This window comes from Myotis brandtii, unplaced genomic scaffold, assembly GCF_000412655.1.
Source record: "Myotis brandtii unplaced genomic scaffold, ASM41265v1 scaffold230, whole genome shotgun sequence".
Lineage (NCBI taxonomy): Eukaryota > Metazoa > Chordata > Mammalia > Chiroptera > Vespertilionidae > Myotis > Myotis brandtii.
The window spans coordinates 4,167,483-4,188,552 of NW_005358650.1; the positions used below are offsets into that span (position 1 = coordinate 4,167,483).

A 21,070-nucleotide genomic window follows, 5' to 3' on the forward strand; every position below is an offset into this window, starting at 1 on the left:
CGTGCAGAGACTCAGTGCAAGATAAAATGAGGAAGGCAGGCCGAGGGCCAGAATGAGCATCCGGTCAGTCCCCTTTAATACTAAGGTAAGGAGCCTAAAATATATTCTTTGGACACTGAAGCGTTTTGAACAATGGAATAACATGATTAGAAGAGCAAGATGGGCAAAATATTTTGGTTTCAGGAAAAACAAAGATGGATAAAGAAAAATATGCAATCTCTAGTTTCTGAGGGTCAAATCTACTTAGAAACCTCCCCTTGGTAATAAAAAGAGCAGCTGAGACATTCTCCACTTGCTGACATATATTCACCAAGAAAACTATAACCAGTAGTTTCTAATACAACTAAACTTCATTTAACATTCACTGCTGCCATATTATCCTATGTGCTAAGGGTATAGAAAAATACTATCATCTTTAGGGCTAAGAATTTCAATTTTTGAAAATGAAAATATAAAATACAAAATAAATTAATAAAAACAGTCACATGCTTGTTTGCAAAGGTCAGCCAAGGAGAGTTATTATTCTTCTGTAATATAATCTGTCAAAAGAAAAAAGTGCATTTGTTCTAAAAAAAATTATACCATCAGAGAATGGGAAAGGCCTTTAGAAGTAATGCAATCCCACAGCATTTAATAGAAGATTAGATTGAGAGGACCAGAGAAGTTAAGCAATCTGCCCAAGGTCACACAGAAACTTACTAGTATAATATAGATTCTAAATCTAATCTCCCAACTCTGCTTTACCTCTGCTGCTTTTCTAGTACTATAATATGACTGTACTAGAAAAAGCATTTCTAGTATACACTGGCTCAAAACAAGTTTTAACTCTTTAGTAATAGCTACATAAACTTTAAAAGATTAAAACAATAGGCCAATAGAAACCGGCCATTCATTCATAGCCTAGTGAGGCAATGTGGGAGCAGAGGAAGGATTCAGATTAAAGATAGAAACATTCCAAACCCTACTGCCTGTATTCTCACAGTCTGGATGTTGTAAGTGTAAAATACACACCAGATTTTGAAGACTTACTATAAATAAAGAAAAATATCTCATTCGTATTTTTATATTGATTAGGTGGTGAAATGATAATATTTGGATGTGCTAGGTTTAATATAAAATTAATTTCACTGCCTTTTTAAAGTTTAAAAAATGTAGTTATCAGAAAACTGAATTATATATGTGGTTCCCATTCTCTTCTGATTCCACAAGGCTGCTCTGGAGAAGGAGCAAGGAGATTAAGCAGCTGTGGCTCTGACATGCCCAGGAAGGCTAGGAAAGGAGACAAGATGGAATCTAATCAATTCTGAGATAAGGATCTTAAGAGGGGCAAAAAGACTAGCCCTCAGGGCATTACGTTATAGGGGAAAAGGGGGGAATTACTCAAGAGAAAGGAATCTCTCCCATCATCTTACAATGCCTTTGGGCAAATCAGGTCTCCTCCTTCCTCCCAAGACCTAAACTTGCAGTTTATCTTTCTGTTTTGTTCTCTGTGGAACCATGAGCCAAATACAGTGCAAATGGATAGCTTCTTAGAATATAACTGAACACATGCCAGCCCTTATGTTAGAAAAGCATCCACCTTCAGTGGCCACAGTTACCATGTGAACATTCTTGGTCCTCATGCATGAAGTCACCAGATTACAGAAACAGCTCTCGCTCTCTCGCGCTCTCTCTCTCTCTCTCTCTCTCTCTCTCTCTCTCTCTCTCTCTCTCTCTCTCTCTCTCTCTCTCTCTCTCTCTCTCTCTCTCTCTCTCTCTCTCTCTCTCACACACACACACACACAATTCATCATAGAGTTGTTAGGTATAAACCACTATTTCCATGCATGTCTTACACTGCAGTTTATTTAATTCCTTATTGTGCTTTTTAAATATAAATGTGGGCCTCTTCTGTATTACACCAACCTCAAATACATGAATTGTAGATAAACTTTCAGAATGCCTTCATGGTTATCAAACTAGCAAGAGTTGAATGATCAAGGTCAATTTTACCATTTTCTAATCCTGTTTGGCCAGTGATATAGCAATAATCTTAACTAAGTAGATTCTTCTCAAAACTAAGGGAGAATAAATCAAACTAGAACCAACACTATTTTCAAACAGAAAATACTAAAAGCTAGTGACATAAGTATGTACAATGAATAGATACTGTTTCCATATTAATGAGAAAAAAGTTCTAGAAGTTAATTTCACTTAAAGGTGTTTCAATATTTAATTTTAATAACTAAACTTGTTTTAATAATTAAAGTAAATTTTAATAATTAAACTAGTCCAGTATTATTAAAGAATTAGACTTATCCACTACTTAAAACATTTCACTTAATCATTCATTCATTCATAGTATTTCTTTATCATATGCCATGATTATTCTGATATTTATGCTTTTTCTATTAAGTGAATATTTAGGTTATTGTAGTCTAAATTATCTAGGAGCAAACTTCAATTTTTATTGTATTTGGAATAGTGCTAGTCTTAGAAATTTATTTATAGGATGACTTTGTTCTTGAGCTAATCAGAATTTGTGCCACTTATATAACAATGTTAACTAGCATGACAGTTTAGTCTTTAATGCAATTTTGCCTAAAAATTTCTTATATCCCCTTAAAACATTAAGAGCAAATAACTTTAGAGACTCCTTTCAAAACTCTTTTGTGCAACTACCAGTTCTTTTCATCTAAAGAAACCAACACAAAAGAACAGACATGGTGCCAATTCTTTCCACATCCATTTAAAACACACTCATGTATTCATATGCATGGTTATCAAATGACATTAAAATGGGGATGAAAAACACTGAAACGTGTCTTCAAAGAAGGTGGAAAATTTTGCCTGTTATATTCATTGCTATATCCCTCGAACCCAGGAGACTTGACACAGTAGATGCTCAATAAATATTTGTGTATTGAGTGGCACATAACTGGCACTCAAAATATAAATGTTTGCATGGTAGTGGTGAGGCCATTAGTTATTAACAATATGCTACATAATCACTATTTCACTGCAAGCTACAGTGTGAATATTTTAAATGGTAGCTGTCAGAAATTATTAAATGTAATGATAAGAAGGTACTTAGTAAGTTTTCTTTGATAAATGGTTGAATAAATAAACTGTGAAGACTGGGTCAAGGTTTAGAAAAATGAGTCACAGAGACATCATGATTTCAAAACTACATGGTTATGTTGAAAGCTGTTGAGGAGCAGAACGAACGGCCCAATCTTTTCTTATAAACCTCCAGGAATACAGTTTTAACATGGTGTCAAAGACAGTTGTTACAATTTTTCCAAAATTAGATATAAAGACTAGGATGACAATGAGCCATCCAGTCAGAATTTGTCAGGATCAGAAATCTCTGCCTGATTTAGAGTATTCTCAGATATAAAAAGTGTTAAACTAAATGGTAAATTCAACCACGTGGGCTGGATGGTCACCAAAATGATTACATAATTATTTCAACATAATTACATGCCTGGATATAATCTTCTTACACAGTCTGAAAATATGATGTTGAGATCAGGACATTTTGTTCACTTATTTTTTTTAAGTAAATGGTATAATCCATCTTGCAAAATACACTTGCTTTTGAAGTATTTTTGCTGTGGTAACTCCCCAGACATATCTATTTAAAAAGGGTTATACTCCAACCTGAGACATAAAAGTACAAAATCCCTTTAAATATAAATCTATAAATTGCCTTAAATAGTCTATTCACAGAGCTCTAAATTCATCTTTACCACCACTGCCTATTAACATAAAAACTGTCCATTAAAAACAAACTCAAAAGCTAAGTTGTCGTCTATCAATGCAGACACATATTATTTTTTCCCTAAAAAAATTAAAATTAAAAAAAACTAATTATGTGGCTCAGGAACATGTTATGTGCAGATGTGATGGTTCAAGGGGCAAAGAAACAATTATAGCCCCATCCACTCACAATGCATTTCCCACAATTTCCATTAGCTTACATCATAGCAGGACTTTACAAAATTTTCATTTGAAAAGACTCACTTTCCTTAAGATCTTGTGCACAAAACACCCAAAAGGTGCATTTTGGGAGAAACGAAGAAAATGCCATGATGCTATCCATGGCTGCTGCAAGACTTGTTTCACTTCCTTTTGTAAGGAGTAGAAAGTCAAAGGAGATTTCAAACGGTAGGCAGATGTAAATGGCATGTGGCTGAAAAGACATAAAGCAGCATTCAACAGGGAAGTCCCACCCCACTGAGTCTGTATAAGCGCTCACTCCATCTCTGTTGTAGTTGAAGACAGCGGCTGTCAATCAATCCACGCTCAGTGGTTAAAGAACTCTATGTCTGCTCCTCAGTAGGGTGTAAATTGCTCCAACAGTCTAGGTAGAAGCAACTGATTTGCAAGCTGAGGGGGGAAAATGGGTTTACTCTCACATACTCTGAGGTCAATACTCTTGCCTGTTTTCTGTCTTCTCTAGAAGCTTAAGGCTCTCAGAGGCCACCATTACAGGAGTGGCAGAGGGCATTGAGCTGGAGCACCTCACTCAGGTTAAGAAGCTGAGGACATCGTGCAGATGTTCAGTGATTATTGACAGTAAAATAGAGCAGAGAGATAAAGTTTACCAGTACAACGCAAATACGGTGGTGTTTTCTCATAAGCATACACAGGGACACAGCCCCATCCTGCTCTGAATTCAAAGGTAACCTGGCCAGCCACGATGTCTGAGTAGATCACTTAACCTCTTTAACACCTCAGGTTGTTCATTCTGCACCACCTCCACATGTTATCAAGAAAACGTAGTAAAAGTAATTGTGGCGCGCTTTGGTGACCAGAAAATGCTGTAGAGAAAAATCAACTGAATTTTTGGTGAAGAAGTGGCTGAGTGAGCTTGTTTGGATTAGGTCTGGACTTTAGGCTGTTCTGTTGTTGGAGGTGCTGCCCCTTGCTAATGGTAGGTGTTTATGCAGTAGCCTGGAGCCAAATCAGGACCCACAGGGAGACTGGAGGCAGGCCCGGGCTGGGGGCCCTCGTACCACAGAGTGATGTATGCCTCCTCCGTTTGCTTGGGTCCCCGTCTCTGCAGCACAAGTGTCTCAGCTGGATGGATGCAGAACATGCACCAGGTCCAGCTGCTGTAGGTGAGCCCAATGCAGTCAGCAGTTCTGCTCTGGGAAAAAGGGAGGTGGCTTTGTCCAGAGAGGCAGCTTGGTACCTTCTTTCCAAGGGAAGAGAGAGAGAAAGTGTGTGTGTGTGTGTGTGTGTGTGTGTGTGTGTGTGTGTGTGTTAAACTTTATCAAAATAAAATGCCTGTTGCCCAGCTGCGCGAGGATCAGTGGTTGAATGCCGATCTATGAACCAGGCGGTCATGGTTGGATTCCTGGTCAGGGTTGCGGGCTCGATCCCCAGTGAGGGGCGTGCAGGAGGCAGCTAATCAGTGATTCTCTCTTATTGAGGTTTCTATCTCCCTCTCCCTTCTTCTCTGAAATCAATAAAAAAATATTAAAAATATAAATACCTGTTGAGATTTACAAGGAAACACTTGGGAGCTCAATTAATAATGAAATGTGATGAGCATGTTGATGCTATTGATTTTGTTTACAATATGCTTGTTCATCTCCCCCCTACACCCCTGCCCGCCAGCTTCAGAGCATTCAAGAAACAAGTACTATCCCATTGCAAAGATGGAATTAGTCAAAGTGTCTCTATTACATAGAAAGTAGAAGCCAGATGTCAGAAGCCGTATGCTGGGCAGATGTTAGAGTTCTAAAATGAGAACTACCTGAGCAGCCCTAGATGATAACATGGCATTCTAAAAATAGGACATCGACACCCCACTGAAATCAACTGTTCATTTATTTATTCTACATGACGGGTGCTGTGGGGCACCAGCTTCTTGCAAGCCTGCAAAACTGTGCTCATTTATTCATAAGATGCTTCTAAACAGAGGCCCATGGTACCTGCCCGTTAAAAACAGACTCCCCACTGAGATACTGGGCACCACGTTGTTTTTCCTTTAATTCCAAAAATTCAAATGGAGGGACAGAAATGCTGGCTGGATAGCTCTGGGTGGAAAAGCAAAGGGTGAGGGAATAAGTGTCACATGAAAGCTAAAGAGTAGAGGATGTTGCCAGACAGGCCTAGGTCAGCGTCACACAGGTGCTGGCACTGGAATTCGTTTCCTGAACATCTGTGTTGAGCACAAAACAGGACTGCGGGGAAGAAATGGCAAATCTCACATTGCCATAGCAAAAACATTCAAATAAAGCACATTCCTGTTCTCTGCTGTGTCTGTCACACTCAGTGACATCCTTGTCCCAAGTTTAGCTATGTTTCTTGCTACCTCATAAAACCCTAATCAACCCTCGCTTCTCTCCTGGCACCAAGGTACGAACACCCTGATCTCTCAGAGCTAAAAGGAAGTAGCACCAAGACTACCACCCCCCTCCCCCAAATCTGGGGGAGGTTTCCTTTTTCTCAGAATTTGAGACTAAATACAGATTGGAGTATTCAAGTGGGAATTCAGCAGAGCTCCATCTCAAGGAAAATTCCAAATGCACAACCAGAAAGAAAGCATTTGTATGCTTTTCTGCCCCCTCTTTGTGGCGGGCAGAGATCTCACCTGGAATGGGAGCATGTGTGAAATACACGTTTTTAATCTAAAGTTCTCTACAACCTGAAGAGAGACCCAATGAAGCGGACATAAAAGGGCAGATTTATTTTTCCGCCAGAAAGGAACCGTCAATGTAGTGGCTAATGGTAACCCTAAAAACTGGAATGTGCCAACATTTTTTATTGTCAAGCAAAAAAACAACACAAAAAAACCCCAAAACCTATTCTTTTTCAAAAGGAAGAGACACAAATGCCCAGAAGCCTGCAATGGATTCCAGCCAAGTCTCCATGATGGTCCTGCCTCCCCACCCCCTTCTTCCTTACCTCTGACGGTCTCCTCCTGTTCCCCTTGGAGAGGTTTCATTCCACACTAGGAACATGCTCTGGCCTCAGGGCACTTATATATGCATGAATATATGTATTATTTTTTTAAGATTTTTTATTGATTTTCAGACAGAGAGGATGGGAGCGGGAAAGAGAAACATCAATATGAGAGACGTCGATAGGCTGCATCCTGCACACCCCATACCCAGGATCAAGCCTGCAACCCTGGCATGTGCCCTAACCAGGAATCGAACCAGCACCCTTTCAGTGCACCAGACAATGTTGAATCAACCTGCCAGGGCCTCAGGGCATTTAAACTCGCCATTCCCTCTGCCTGAAACTGTCTTCCCCCAGAAGTCAACATGGCTCTTGTGGTCCTGGCTTGCTCTGAGATTTCCCAGGTTTCTCCTCACATTTCACCTCACCAGAGAAAACTTTCCTGACCATGAACTTAAGTTAATTCTCCCGTACTTCACTCCCTTTCCCCATCCCTGCTTTGGAGCACTTCGACTAGCTTGCTGCTATATCCTCAGCACTTAGGACAGTGTCCGGCTCCTAAGAGATACTCAACTAGTAGTTATTTTTTAATGGAAATTTACTTTCTTTAAAAGGGCATCTTCCCAAATAATATGTAACCTAAAATGTATTTCTCCTTTCCAAAGGAGAGCAAGACGTGGGCAGTGGCTTTCAAAGGGCTCTGTTTTTATCTATTCAAGGCCTGGATTCCACAAATCAAATCAATGAATTATAATATGGAACTCTGGGTACTTCCTAATCTCATAACCTCTTCCTAATCATGCTCCTGCCCCAAAGGTATCTATCTTTTTTATGAGATATATTGTATACAGGGGAATTCAACACCAGGAAAATCATTGCAAAGTAGTTTTTAAATAAACCAAGTTGATATCACTATACAGCTTGTTATATCATTCATTTGTTGAATAATCCATCATGTTGTGTAACTCATCCTTACAATTCAAATGACCTACAGTTCTAGACACTTGAGAGTTTTGTTTAGTTAGGCAGCTACAACATATAGAAATTAAGAGAGCATAATTCTCAAAAGTCACACAAACAAACAAAAGTCTAGGAATAGAATGATTCCACGTGTATCTACATAATGCACCCCTTCATCCCAAAACACTTGTTGGTCTGCTAATCTGTTAAATACGTTTTTAACTTTTAGTAAGAAATGACTTATTTAAAAGTGATCGCCTTGTAAGAACCTGGTTATTACTTAACAGGAAAGGAGCAAAGGGAAGACTAAGTAATACAGGCATGTCATTTATACAGCCTTACTGCATAAAGAGCTGCCATTTCACACTCTCCAAGTCTGTTCCCCCGCTGATTGCTGGGGGAAGGGACTGGACAACAGACGCATGCCCAGTAAGGTCTGAGTGACACAGGAAGGTGCTTATTTGTCAGTCACACCTGGGAACAGGTAATTGTCCAGAATAGGTGTGGCCACTGCAAGGGGCGGAAACCTGAATATTTACACTCCTGGACAAAGGAGTGGACTCTCTTGGTTTTTACTCTCTTGGCTCTCTCACATGCTGGGCTCTGGGCTCTCCTGTTGCGGGTGGGGGGCTGAGGGGGAGTGCTCCCCTGCGCCAATGTGGCTCACAGCCGTGTGGGCTCCACACAGTGGACTCATGGACTTCAGCCTGAATGCTGAACTGTGCCCAGCTGTGACATGGAAGGGAGCTCTGGACACTGGCCTCACTTTTGGCTTTACTGGAACTCCAGTTGCACCTTTTTCAGAACTGGCTTAAGGGGTATGGGACTTTGCAACCAAGGAATGTAACTCCACGCCAATAAAAACCACTCATTCTGCTGTGCCAATCTTAGAAAATTCTTCTTCTAAAGATATCTAAGAACCCTACCCCACAAGCGAGGGAGGACTTCGATTCTCTGGTAACAAAAGTATTTCTTTCACAGACAGCTCTTGTTCTGCTCAAACTGCCCATGGGGCCTAGGACACGTGCAGTTTGATTCATGAGCAGAGCTTCCCCACTTTCCTCACACACTGGCGCACGTGGGAAACCGTAATACGTACGTATAGTGCACACGGGAAGAGACTAAAGAGATAACGATAATAGCAAACACTTAGGGAGTATCCAACAACTCAAACATTTTTTCAAATATTGAATTTAGTATTTACTCCAACCCTATGAGGTACATACTATTGGTATTTCTGTTTACAGACAAGGCAAGTACAGTACAATAAGTGCCTTAAAGTGACTTGCCCTGCATTATGTCCATGTTATTTCTGATGGCAAAAGGAGAGGCTGCTTCGAGTAGCATGAAGCCCACATATAAGCCCTTAATTAAATATCTTGGAAGCTCAGGATGATGGTGATGTTTCCCCTCAATGGTAAACTCCCCCGGACTCTGTAGGGCCACCTACACCTGGTGTGACAGCTACAAACCACAGCATTTAGTGAGGAGAACCAGGGCTCATTCACTTCCCTTAAAAGGGCAGCCTTAAAAGACATTGGAAAGATGACTAAAATCATGAAACATTTTACATAAATGTCCAGTATCTAGAACCTCAAAACCACTATGCTCAGTGACAGAAGGCAAACATAAAAGAACACATGTTGTATGGTTCCATTAATAATGGAGACAGTAGAGGCTGCCTCGAGCTGGGCAGGAATAGAGAATGACTGTAAATAGGCACGGAGTTATTAGGATGATGGAAATGTTGTAAAATGAGATTGTGGTAATTAGTGTGTATGACTGTAAATACACTAAGATTCATTGAATGACACATTTAAACCCCTTGAATTTTGTGGTATATATATTACATCTCAATAAAACTGATTTTAAAAATGAAAAATAATTACAGCATCTATAAAAGCGGTAACTTATGATGGGGTGGAACAGAAGAAAATGATGCTAGTTTAGTGCTCATCATGCACATTACGGTTTCTTCTTTTCTCCCCACTCCTGTGCATTCATGATGAGCCCTGAGAGGGTTACAGGGGTGCCAGCACAGCACAGGTAAAAAGCACAAACAAGTAAAAGCTGCCTGGGTCCAACGGAGGGAGTAGACCACAAGGCCTGTGACCTCAGGGCAAGTCACTTTAAGGCACTTGGTGTACTGTGGTTGCCTTGTCTGTCAACAGAAAGACCAGTAGTATGTACCTCATGGGGTTGGAGTAAATACTAAATTCAGTATTTGAAAAATGTTTCAATTATTGGACACTCCCGAAGTGTCTTTGCTATTATCATGATCTCTTTAGCCTCTTCCAGTGTGCACTCTAAGTATTATAGTTTTCAGTGTATGCCAACGTTTGAGGAAAGGGGGAAGGCACTGCTCACGAATCAAACTGCACATGAGTCAAACTGTGTTATCTCTGCATTATTTTCTATGACAAATCATATTATAAGTGACATATTATTCAGTGAACGTGATAACATGTGAGAAAAAAATTAGTGAACTACATAAAAAAGTTTTTACAAAAATAAGGTTGAAATTCACTTAGAAGGATCTATTGAATTCACTATAATCTAGTAAGTACGAGCATTATAAAAAGTACTTTGTCTACTCAACTGTTTGGGTCAAAGTAGAACTGGGTTGGGTTTACTGGTGTGTCTTTTAAAAATACTGTGTGGTGTGTTGTGTTTTTTTTTTCATGCAATGACGTGTACCCAGCAGAGACCCAAACTATATATGCAGCAACAAAACACGATTAAAAGCTTTTTAATGAAGGCACTATAAACAGCATTTTCCTTCTGCTGTAGAATATTTTAAATACAGAATTAGCAAGCCCCAGAGACTGGAATTTCTGTTACAGGAGAGATGAAAGGTTACTGTTTAAAAAGGAAAGAATATGTTTGACATATTCTATTTAGAAAATAAAAGTGCTTCCTAATAAAAGCAGAGCCCCACTTGATGCGTCTAATGCTCCTTCAGTGTTTGCATACACAACTGAGTAATTAGAAAGCCCCACTCCAAAAAAAGTGAATAAAAAGCTATTGCAGGCATCAGTCCCTTGTTTACCAGGCATGCTGGAGGCCCCCGGAGGTCACTGTGATTGACAGGATTTTGGTGTTGGTAGGAGGGTTGATAATGCACACACATCTCTTGAGAGGAGAGCTCTGAGACCTGACCATGCCTAATAGAAGGGCAGCTACTATGGAGAACAATGTCACAGGCAAAGCCTGGGGGACTACTGGGCGGAAGGATGTTCAAGGATTGCAAATGACATTCCCAGACAATTAGTACCCATTGGGAAGCCAAGGAAGACCATGCCAAAAAAAGAAAACTAAAAATTCCCAGGGCAAGGATCTTCCTTTGCCAAAGGCAAGGCACCCCGTAGCCATTTCCATTAGGTACACTTCAGTAACCTCAGCTCCCCAAAGCATCCTTCAAGCTGCTGAAGCTCCAGTCATTTTGGAAAAGCAACACTGGTTTCTATAACGCATGGTGATGTTATTTCCATTAGGCACGTCTGAAAGGCAGAAAACCACAGCTTTAAGTCACAAAGCCAACTTAACTCTACCTCCTTGTCATATCTGAATTCCTAGAAACTTGATGAAAAGTATTTTCTCTGTTGAGATAAATGATGCCAATTATTCCTAAGGTTCTTACACTTGAAGTTCCCTGTGACCTAAATTTAACAAGAACATTCAGCCTATTTCATTGGCTACAATGATGCTTGGGATACGTGGTTACAGAGAATGAATCTATTTCCATGATATGTTATTCAATTAGTTTAATAAACGTAACTTCAGACAAGGAAGATGTCACTCTTTGAGGTACACAAAGGCAGTGGCCATAAGAACTTGTGTTTTCCTGTCCCTGTGCTAGACTTGCACTGAATGAGACCATCTATCAGCTGCTGTCCAAGCAAATGTTCAAACCATCAAAAAACAAAATAAAACAAAACAAAACTCAGTCTTTCTAAAAGTCCAAGCCTGGTGAGCAAAATCACAGTCCAATTGCTGATTCTGCTTCATAGAACATCAAATAAAACTAGAGAAGTATCTCTGCTGAAGTGTAGGTTTCTACAAAATGGAAATTTACCTTTTCCTGACTCTTTCACCCCCGAAACACAAGCCATTCCTTGAGGCAAAGGAATAAAAATAATCTTGTCTTGACAAGGTCACACCAGGTTTTTCCTAGCTTAATCCTTTCAGAAAACTTCTCACATAATCCACTTCATCCTGTAGAAAGCCCTGCTCGGAGTTTCTATATGATATTGAAACAATAAACAGACATGCAGGGTGTCAAAGCTCTAAGCGAAATATATACAGAGGTTTTTAAAAGAGTATTTTCTCTTCCAAAACATAAAAAAGAGTGTTTCTTTGGATTACTATGTGCTCCCTTTAAAAAACACACACAGGAGAAAAATATAAAATTGGACATCTAGCCAAACACCATAAATAAGCCACAAAGCAGGTATTCTAAAGACATTCAAGTGTGTGTGTGTGTGTGTGTGTGCTCGCTGTTTTAAATGCAACTTGGATTAAGTGAATTTATTTGAATATTTTCACTTGAAAAATAAAGTAATTTTAAGCAGAGAGAGGGGTGTTGCAGCATTTTCATTCTGAGACCGTCAGAACTGAAACTCAATCTCTGAAGGAAAGCTTCCTTTCTCCTTTGAACTGTAAGCAGGGCTCTGGCCCGGGAGGTATGATGGAGTGCACGCCACAGTGACAAAGCACAGTGACTCACTTTCCCATTCTCTCCTGATTTCTCATTCATAGCTTATTTCCCTCCTCAAAAGGGGTGGGGGGTGGGGGGGGAATGACCCTCCACCATTCATTTGCCACAGGTCCACAGAACCATTCCAGGGCTTATGGGGACAGTGTGTCACCAGGACAACTGAAATAAACACGAAAGACAGATGTGAAGGCCGGAATTCTTCAAAGGCAAGAGGGTTTGACACTTCATAAATCACCGTGTCACTCTGGTATAACAAAAGCTGTTCTCATGTACTGTACTCGAGGCTTTCTCTCGCTATACTTGCTGGTGGAGTCTGTTTGCATACCACATCTGGCTTGTCACTAGAAGCTTTATAAACGCCACAAATCAATGAGAGTGAGAAAAGGGCAAGGTCTTTGTTCTTCATACAATAAAGCCCTGTTAATAAAGAATTCAGGAAACCAGCTACTAAAAATTTCAAAATACTAAAATTATCTCGGGTATGAAGTGAAAATACTTCAAATTTGAACATATATTTAAAAAGCATACACACACAGTAAGTTTTATGGTCTTGGTTATCTGGCTACTTTTAGTGTATTCTGCTCTTCTGCTCTTCTCAAATCGATAGGTACAAAATACCGAGCATCTATTGGTACCTGTATTCAGGTTACTCCAAATCAACTATTCTGTCTCTCATCTGGTAGGCAGGTGAAAACTCCTTTTGAGTGTTTTAAGAACTCATTAAATGTTAGACTGAATTGACTAATTCTGTCATCTTAAGATTTTCTTCCGAACAAGCTACAGTACAAGAAAAGCTGGTCTTCCAACTATAATTAGCGAGTTTTCAGGACTGTGTGAGATCATGTTTCTGTCTCCTTGGTACGGCTCAGGTCTGCCTAAAGCAGAGTGAATCAATAGTAATGTCTACAGATCACAGTGTTTTTGCTGTTTCTTTCAATAAATTATCTTTACAGTGATAACTCAGGGTAGCTACCAGTTATTCATACCTGGCCATAGAGTCATATACAATATTCAGATGAATCACACTGAATAACACACCCTTTCTGTCTACTTCCCAAGCTTGCACCCCCTTAAATTCAGTCCATAAATATTAATTATCAGATAACTGTAATGTGATTTGAGTCTTAAGTGGAAAATGAACATATGCTATTTTCTCATTAGACCTATGTATTAGCTTTTGCTCTCTTGTTCTTTTAGAAGACAGGAAGGTCAGCCCATGCAGCAGAAATACACCTATCAATAACTCCCATATGGCAACAGTTCCTACTCTTCAGGAGTGAAAATTCTTACACAAAAACAGTGTTTCTTTTACCTGAACACTAAAAAAAAGATGCAAAACAACAAAAACTACTCTCAGGGCAAGTAGAGTATTTTTATAAGATTTATATTTTATTATTCCCAACAGTGGGTATATTTTTCTGAAAAATAATGGTACCCGTATCTCCAAGACATGCAGACTTTTTCAGACATAGGCATGTGAAGACCTCCTTGGAACATGCACAGGTCACCCAGGACTCTCAGTTTCAGAGCGACCTACGTCCATGGCTCTTTCTCATTTTTCTGGTCTCAGTTCAAATATTACTACCTCAGAGTCATCGTCTTCATGGACCACCCATGCCATTTTAGTAGCTTTCCTGCACCTCCTGTTCTCTATCACATCGCTGGTTCTTATTTACTTTATTTTTTGTTCACATCACCATCATCTCCACTTCTCTTGTTTATCCATTTATCTGAATATTGTCTATATCCCCTCTATCAAAATAAAGCTCCATGAGAGCAGGAACCCTGCCTTGCTAACAAACAGAAGGGTATTTCCAACACCTCAACCGGGTTCACCAAAGTTGAAGACCATTTAATTTCCACTGATATTGAGTCCGTAAGATAAACAGACAAAATCTTTTACCACGTTAATGTTTTGAGCTCCATTGCTTCTCTTTTTAAAAAAAATTGACAATGGCAAGTCTTTACATAGCCTGAAAAATATTGTGTGTGTGTGTGTGTGTGTGTGTGTGTGTGTGTGTGTGTGTTTCTGGCTTGTTCTTTGCTTTTGAAACATTTTACATATACCAGACCCCTCTGGAGGGGCAGCTACCTTAGAGTTGGGCAATAGCCATGATCTCAAATCAATCATAAAATGTGTCCTGCCCTCCCCCACTTTTTTTTAAAAAACAAAGTCTCAGGTATTCCAACTTATTTGTCTTCCATTTGTTTAAGCATAAAACAATCCAAGATGTGTTTAAGGCTTTTGCTCTCCTACTGCTTTGCAGCAGGCACGGTGCTTGCAAATGTGTCCGGCCCTTTGTGCGAATACCCAAAAGGCTACATCACTCACAAGCTCTGGTTCACAAGGGGGACCAGCAGGTGGAGAGCAGAAGAATCAGCAATGAGATTGTGCCTCCTGCTTGCTAAGAAGCAAAGAAGTGGCATAAAGAGAGGACCGTGGTTCCAGGCACATCAGTCCGACAAAGAGGCTCTATCATTAACAAACACCAGAGAGAGATCATATTCAGTACCCCAATCTTACAAGCTTGTGGAATGCTCAGAAGGTTTAAGTGCACTTATCAGTCACCCGTCGCTTTTTATTTCTTTACAGAAATAAATCCCTTTGTAATAACAAATGAGAGTCGCCTTCTTAACCAGAGGAGTGATGCATGGGTGCATTTGCATTTTGTTGGTAGGGAAGGATGACAACAGTAATCCACAGTCCCTTCTGCTACCTATTGACAATTAGCAAGAGTAGATATATCTTCTTTCTTCCAATTCCTTTTACTCTCCTAACAGGAAATAATTAAATTGTGTGGTAATGTAAAGTAACAGGTTGGTTTCCGAGTAGCTTTGAGGTGATGCAAGATAGACATTTAAATGTTCTATTTCAATGCAGTGATTTGGATCTGAAAAACCATTCTGTTGGGTTCTTTCTTCTATTTTGTAATTCATGTAGTTAATCAACCAAAATAATACTGTTTAACCTCTTTCTCCCCGTGTCAATCTTGACTATAGATGGGGTCACTGAGCCATGCACACTCTAACTTAAATTACCATGGGTGACTCCTTAACTTGAAGTTACTCACCTATGTTCCTGGCAGATCAGATCTGTGAGCACCAAATTCACTGGAGGCAGCATAAAAGCCATTCTTGGCGCCAGCTGTACCAGTAGCAACAATTGCTCAATATGTGGGAAGGGATATTAATCATGGTAAACATTGTTGTTTGCCTGGTCACAGGAAAAGGCCCCCTGAGCACAGGTTGAGTGAGTCACAGCAGAGCAGAAAGTGCCTTGGTCTAAGTCCAAGGGTAAGTCCATTAACAAGGCAAGAGCAGCTTAAGGTGGGTGAAAAGCATAGGGCATTCTGTATTATTTACACATCATCTACCACTCACTTCATTAATGTAAACTTAACTAAAAGCATGTCTAATGCTATTGAATACATAGTGAAGAGAGAAAAACTCAAAATTACTGGTTTCACTAAGCCTGGGTTTTTATACATGAGGTACAGTCAGACCTCATGATTAAATCCAAGAAGAGGTAACTGTACTTGGTATCCTCTCAGGCGTATGGCGAACCAGCTGAATATTCCTCAGTGCAGAAGGGATTTCCGTGTTACCTGTGGCCACCATCTGTGCCTACAGTGATGCCACTTTACATCTTTAATAACTCTTTGAATAGTTGCTTCATACTTGTAAGAGATCCACCCTAGAAATTTCTATTATAGCAAATCAGTTTATAAAAACTAATAGCATGTAAGTTCAGTTTTTAATTAAATTCATTGATATGCAGAGAGGACACAGATGTGTGTGGTATTACACAAATATGTATTATTTATTATTGTATTTATTAACACGTTAAGCGCCCAGTCAGTCACCTGTGACTGACACTATACTTTCCATACGGAAGACAAAACAGGCTGGGCGCTTAACGTGTTAATCTTAGAGTGATAGTACAGCATTAGAGAGAGGAGCAGGAACGGTGGAGTCTCAGACAACCTAAGGGGGTTTTCTTTCATATCCAGCATTGCCTGAGGGACTTCAGACAGAAACGTTAACCTCTCTGAGTCTCTGTTTCTTATGTAAAAATGAAGATAATTACAGTATAACTTGTGAGGGTTATGAGATTAGGAGATTAATGAGCTACTGTTAGAATGGAAGCACAGTTCTTAGCACACAGTGGACATGTGGACAGCGGATACGTAATGTATACAAACAGTCTGTATGGCATACTCTCAATATACGTTGCATTCTTATCTTTTTTTCTCCCCTAAGTCATATGTTAATGTGCATACTTCAATGGTGTGGTGTGTTTTTTTTGTTTGTTTTAGCAACAAGCACCTCACTTAAATTTGAAACAATAGAAAATGATCTGATTTTCCTAAAACCTATTTCTAAATTTTCTTTCAGAACTTTCATTTAGTTAGCAATCAAACTTACATTGCCCTATGGAAGATGCTTATGAGGGAAAAGCTGAAGGACCAGAAACTGCTCACAAAGTTAATTAAAAGAAGACATGATGCCATTCTTATAACCACCAATACAGGACCACAGGGGGGAAAATTGATAAAGATCTTGTAGCATCTTTCTGGAATGATTCTGGAATCTAGATTCTAGAATTTAGAATATCACTGCTTTTTGCAATGATAGTAGATTTCGCCTATAAGACTCAAGGACCCAGAAAGGAAGCCTGATCCTGGTTCTAGATTGTGGGTCTGCAGCCAGAGTTACATTTTCTCTGCATCAATTCATTCCAACATGACATGGAAACATTCTTCCTACAGCTGAAGCTGGGCTTGACATGGGAGTTCTGCTCGCTCTGACAGGAGAAAGCAAACAGCGCAGACTTGGTTGGTTCTGAATGTAGACACCTTCTGTCACGAGTCCCTGTGCTTTATTCCACAAGGCAAAGGTGATACAAATGCCGCCTTTCTAGAATCATCTTCCTATGTGCTTTTATATTCAATCATGGACTGTAAGTAGAGTCTCTGATTAAATAGTTTCTCAAGTGAAAGTGTATCGAGAAGAGTAGAACAGGATTTACTTCTGAGTGTGAAAGTACATTATATTATTCTAGCATCTAAATCAGTGGAGTAGCAAGTTATCCCTAGGATACCAGGAAAGCAAATTCCTAAATAATAAGTGTCATGGTAAACGGGAGAGTATGAGAATAAACTGCAAATACAGTGGGAAATTGTAGTTTCTTCAATTATAGTAATACAATAGCTTAGAGTGCCAGAAAAATACTGTCAAGCCATTAGAAAAGTCTGCAAGTTATGACAAGATGGTGTAAAGTGAAAAGGGACTCTACCTGTGCTATTCTTTTAATATAATGACTAGAGATACCACACAGTTACATTTTTTATATAGAATAGCCAACTATATTACCTAGAAAATGCCAACTCAACTTTATTTTCTCCTGGGTAAATCAGTAGAAAATACTCTTGTGCCAGGAAGAATTATTTGTGCTTCCCTCCCGACCCCCCTGTAAGTTTCTGGCCTATAAATACGACCTTACTTAAATTTTGTCTAAGAGCCAGAAAACCCAAACACCCCATATTCTTGTTTTGTTTGTAAATTTGTCATTCAGGTAAACTGTATTTGCTTTAAAAATGACGATTTAAGATTCTTCCAGATTGGAGTGTGTGTAGAAATGTTATGAGAGAAAGTAACACTCTTAATACTATTATATTGCTAAAATTAATTTACCTTTTCAGGATATTCAAGTACATTGCTTTACTTCAGGTGCATAGCAACTATATGCAGCAGGTAGGGACGTTTCACAATAACCTCACTGAACAGATGTGAAAACTAAGGCGGAAAAATGTGATAGGGAATGAGAACGGTCAGATAATGACAAACTATGACCAGGGCAGGCAGCCAAGTGTGATTCCTAGGTCTTCTCTCCACTCCGAGAACATTGAAAAAGATGCCACAACTTTCTCCCCCTAGATCAACCCTTCAGAACATTCTCCACAGATGACGTTTCAGAAAGCAGGAAATAAAATGATGTGCAGGAAACAAAGCTTGGCCAGTGGATGGGCTACAGGAAATAGTACTGTCCTGTTAACACAAAACCCTCTCTCTGCATTGGCACAGAGCTGGTAATTCACAGAGAGGGCAGAGGTAGCCACACTCTTCGCTGTTGTCGTCTGTAAAACGGAAACAGTGGTCCCTGCTCTACTCGCCTCACAGAGCAGCTGGGACAACTGACTGGGGGACGAAGGGAAACATCCTTCTTCATCCACAGAGCTCCTATCAAAGTTTAAGCCTGAAACAGGACATCTGGTCCTTACTTGAAGGGACATTAGTTATTGCGAGAAAAATAACAGTGGCTTTTACTAAGCCACAGACACACAGCTTACTCATGATGAGGAAACAGTTTTTGTTTCGTTTTATTTTTTTATTGTCATCATAATCAACATCAATTTAATTTACTCAGAGTATCTCCTGCATACTTAAAACTCCATAATGCTAAAAAACAAACAAAACAAAAAAACAGTAAAATTCAGAATTTAATAAACATGGAAGGATGCAACTTGCTTCGTTACTCAAGCCATAGTTATGGTAATCCTATGTATGTGAATGAATCTAAAACAATAGTCTCAAAAACAAGAAATCCTTATTAACTTCCGTATACTACTATTCTTGCTTGTATTAATAGTTCATTAATTTTCCCTGTCTTCTGACAACTGAAATGTTCTTCCTAAATACAACAATAAAAACCATTGGAACATTAAATGTTTAGCATTTCTTTCAGTGATATCATTATGATAAAAAGTATTGCAAATGAAATTTAATATTTTAATTATACCATAATAGAGGCCTGGTGCACAAATTCATGCACGGGTGGGGTTTCTCGGCCTGGCTGGTGATCGAGGCAGATTGGGGCTGTCTCACCCAGTCCCAATTGGGGTCGTTTGGGCCAGCTGACCAGGGGGAGGGACTGAGGGAGGTTGGCCAACTGCGGGAGGTTGGCTGTGGGAATGCACTGACCACCAGGGGACAGCTCCTGCATTGAGTGTCTGCCCCCTGGTGGTCAGTGTGCATCATAGAGACTGGTCAACCAGTCATTACAGTCACTTAGGCTTTCAAATATATATAGATAGATAGATACTTGATTTAGGTGTAAGAAGATTACATTATCATTTACAATAAGTTGTTATAGATAAATAGATACGTTCTAGGCTTTTCAAACTGTGGGTTATGACCCATTAGTGGGTGGTAGCTTTTTTTTTTTTGTAGCTTTTTTTTTTAATAGACCATATCATGGTTACATATAACAAAGGAAATATTCTTTCATAAAATTCTCATTTCAACTACGTGCATATGTATTTTCCCAACTGTTATAAAACCAATTTCTTATTATAGGTCATTTAAAAGAAAAGAGAAGTATTTAAGAAACACTATCTAGGATAAAATGTTATATATTTTTTAATTGTTCAAGGTTCAAGTTATTTTGGTTTTCTCAATAATTAAATCAGCTGATTAATGATCCCAATATTGGTAGACGAGTGGTTGGTACAATTTGAAAAACTAGTCTAAAACATCAGGTTGTTAGAAATAACGAAATCTTTTAAATTGTAGTCCAATGTCCTATTTTCACAGGTGTGGAGACAGAAGTCCTGAGGGGTGAAGGCACCTCAGGTCCGTTCATGTCTGTACCACACTCAATTTAAGAGCCAGGCCAGATAAACTCTGGCTGCAACCATTCACCACACTACCGCCCACGGCAACCACTGGGAAGGGGACCCCGCCACACCTGGGCACTGTCCAGACGGTGCCCTGGGAGGCTCTAGCTTCCGAAGAAGCTGCCTGGGAAGAGGGCACAAGTGGCAAGACTGGAAAAATGTGGGGTTTTGACCAGCGAGAGACAGGAAAAGTCAGAGACCCAGCAGATGATCTACTTGCCTTTTGTCTCTCTGGTGGGTTGAACCAAGGCAGAGAGGTTTTGAAATACAGCCTCTCTGATGCCATCCACATGACCAAGTGACCACTTCTGTTTTGTGCTGAAGGAATGGCCAGCTTAGTAACCCATCACCTTGCACTGCTCCCCCACCTTTCCCGACACAAGTCATTTCTCCCCTCGCTCTTGCTTCCCTAGAATTGTATGCTCAACTACCCCCTCTCTTCAAAAAGAGTTAGCACTTAAGTTGTTGATTCATGCTCTGCCTCCTACAGGCCAGGGCTAGGACAGTGCCCAATATTCTAATGCAGATTCCACTGCATTAGAGATTTTAGGTATTGCCTATACATAGGATTGCCTTATGTGTTTTCGTATCAGGAAGGGTTTCAAGTAAGTGCAAATTTTCTATCTTTTAGGCTTAAACGAGTATTCGGATTCATTACAAGCATCTCATCCATGTCTGAGCAATGGTTAAGCTAGTTGCAATAATCATAGTAAATTAGATTATGAAGGAGTAATACGCAAGTCCCAAATTTCAGTGGCCTGAAACATTAAGGATTTACCCCTTGCTCGTGCTACATAGCTCACTGCAAGTCAGCAAGGGG

General features: G+C 39.7%; 1 protein-coding gene across 3 annotated transcripts in view; it reads right to left on the bottom strand.

Annotated features, from left to right (window-relative positions):
- Positions 1–21,070, bottom strand: part of EFNA5 (ephrin-A5) — a 277,454-nt gene that overhangs the window by 120,944 nt on the left and 135,440 nt on the right. The window contains exon 1 of one of the 3 annotated variants that reach the window (XM_014539883.1): positions 15,646–15,699. The exons of the other annotated variants lie outside the window; for them this stretch is intronic. Within the exon in view, the coding sequence (XP_014395369.1) occupies positions 15,646–15,698 (53 nt within the window). The 5' untranslated portion in view covers position 15,699. Of the gene's footprint in view, positions 1–15,645; positions 15,700–21,070 lie in introns of those variants that run through there. 3 annotated transcript variants of the gene reach the window in all.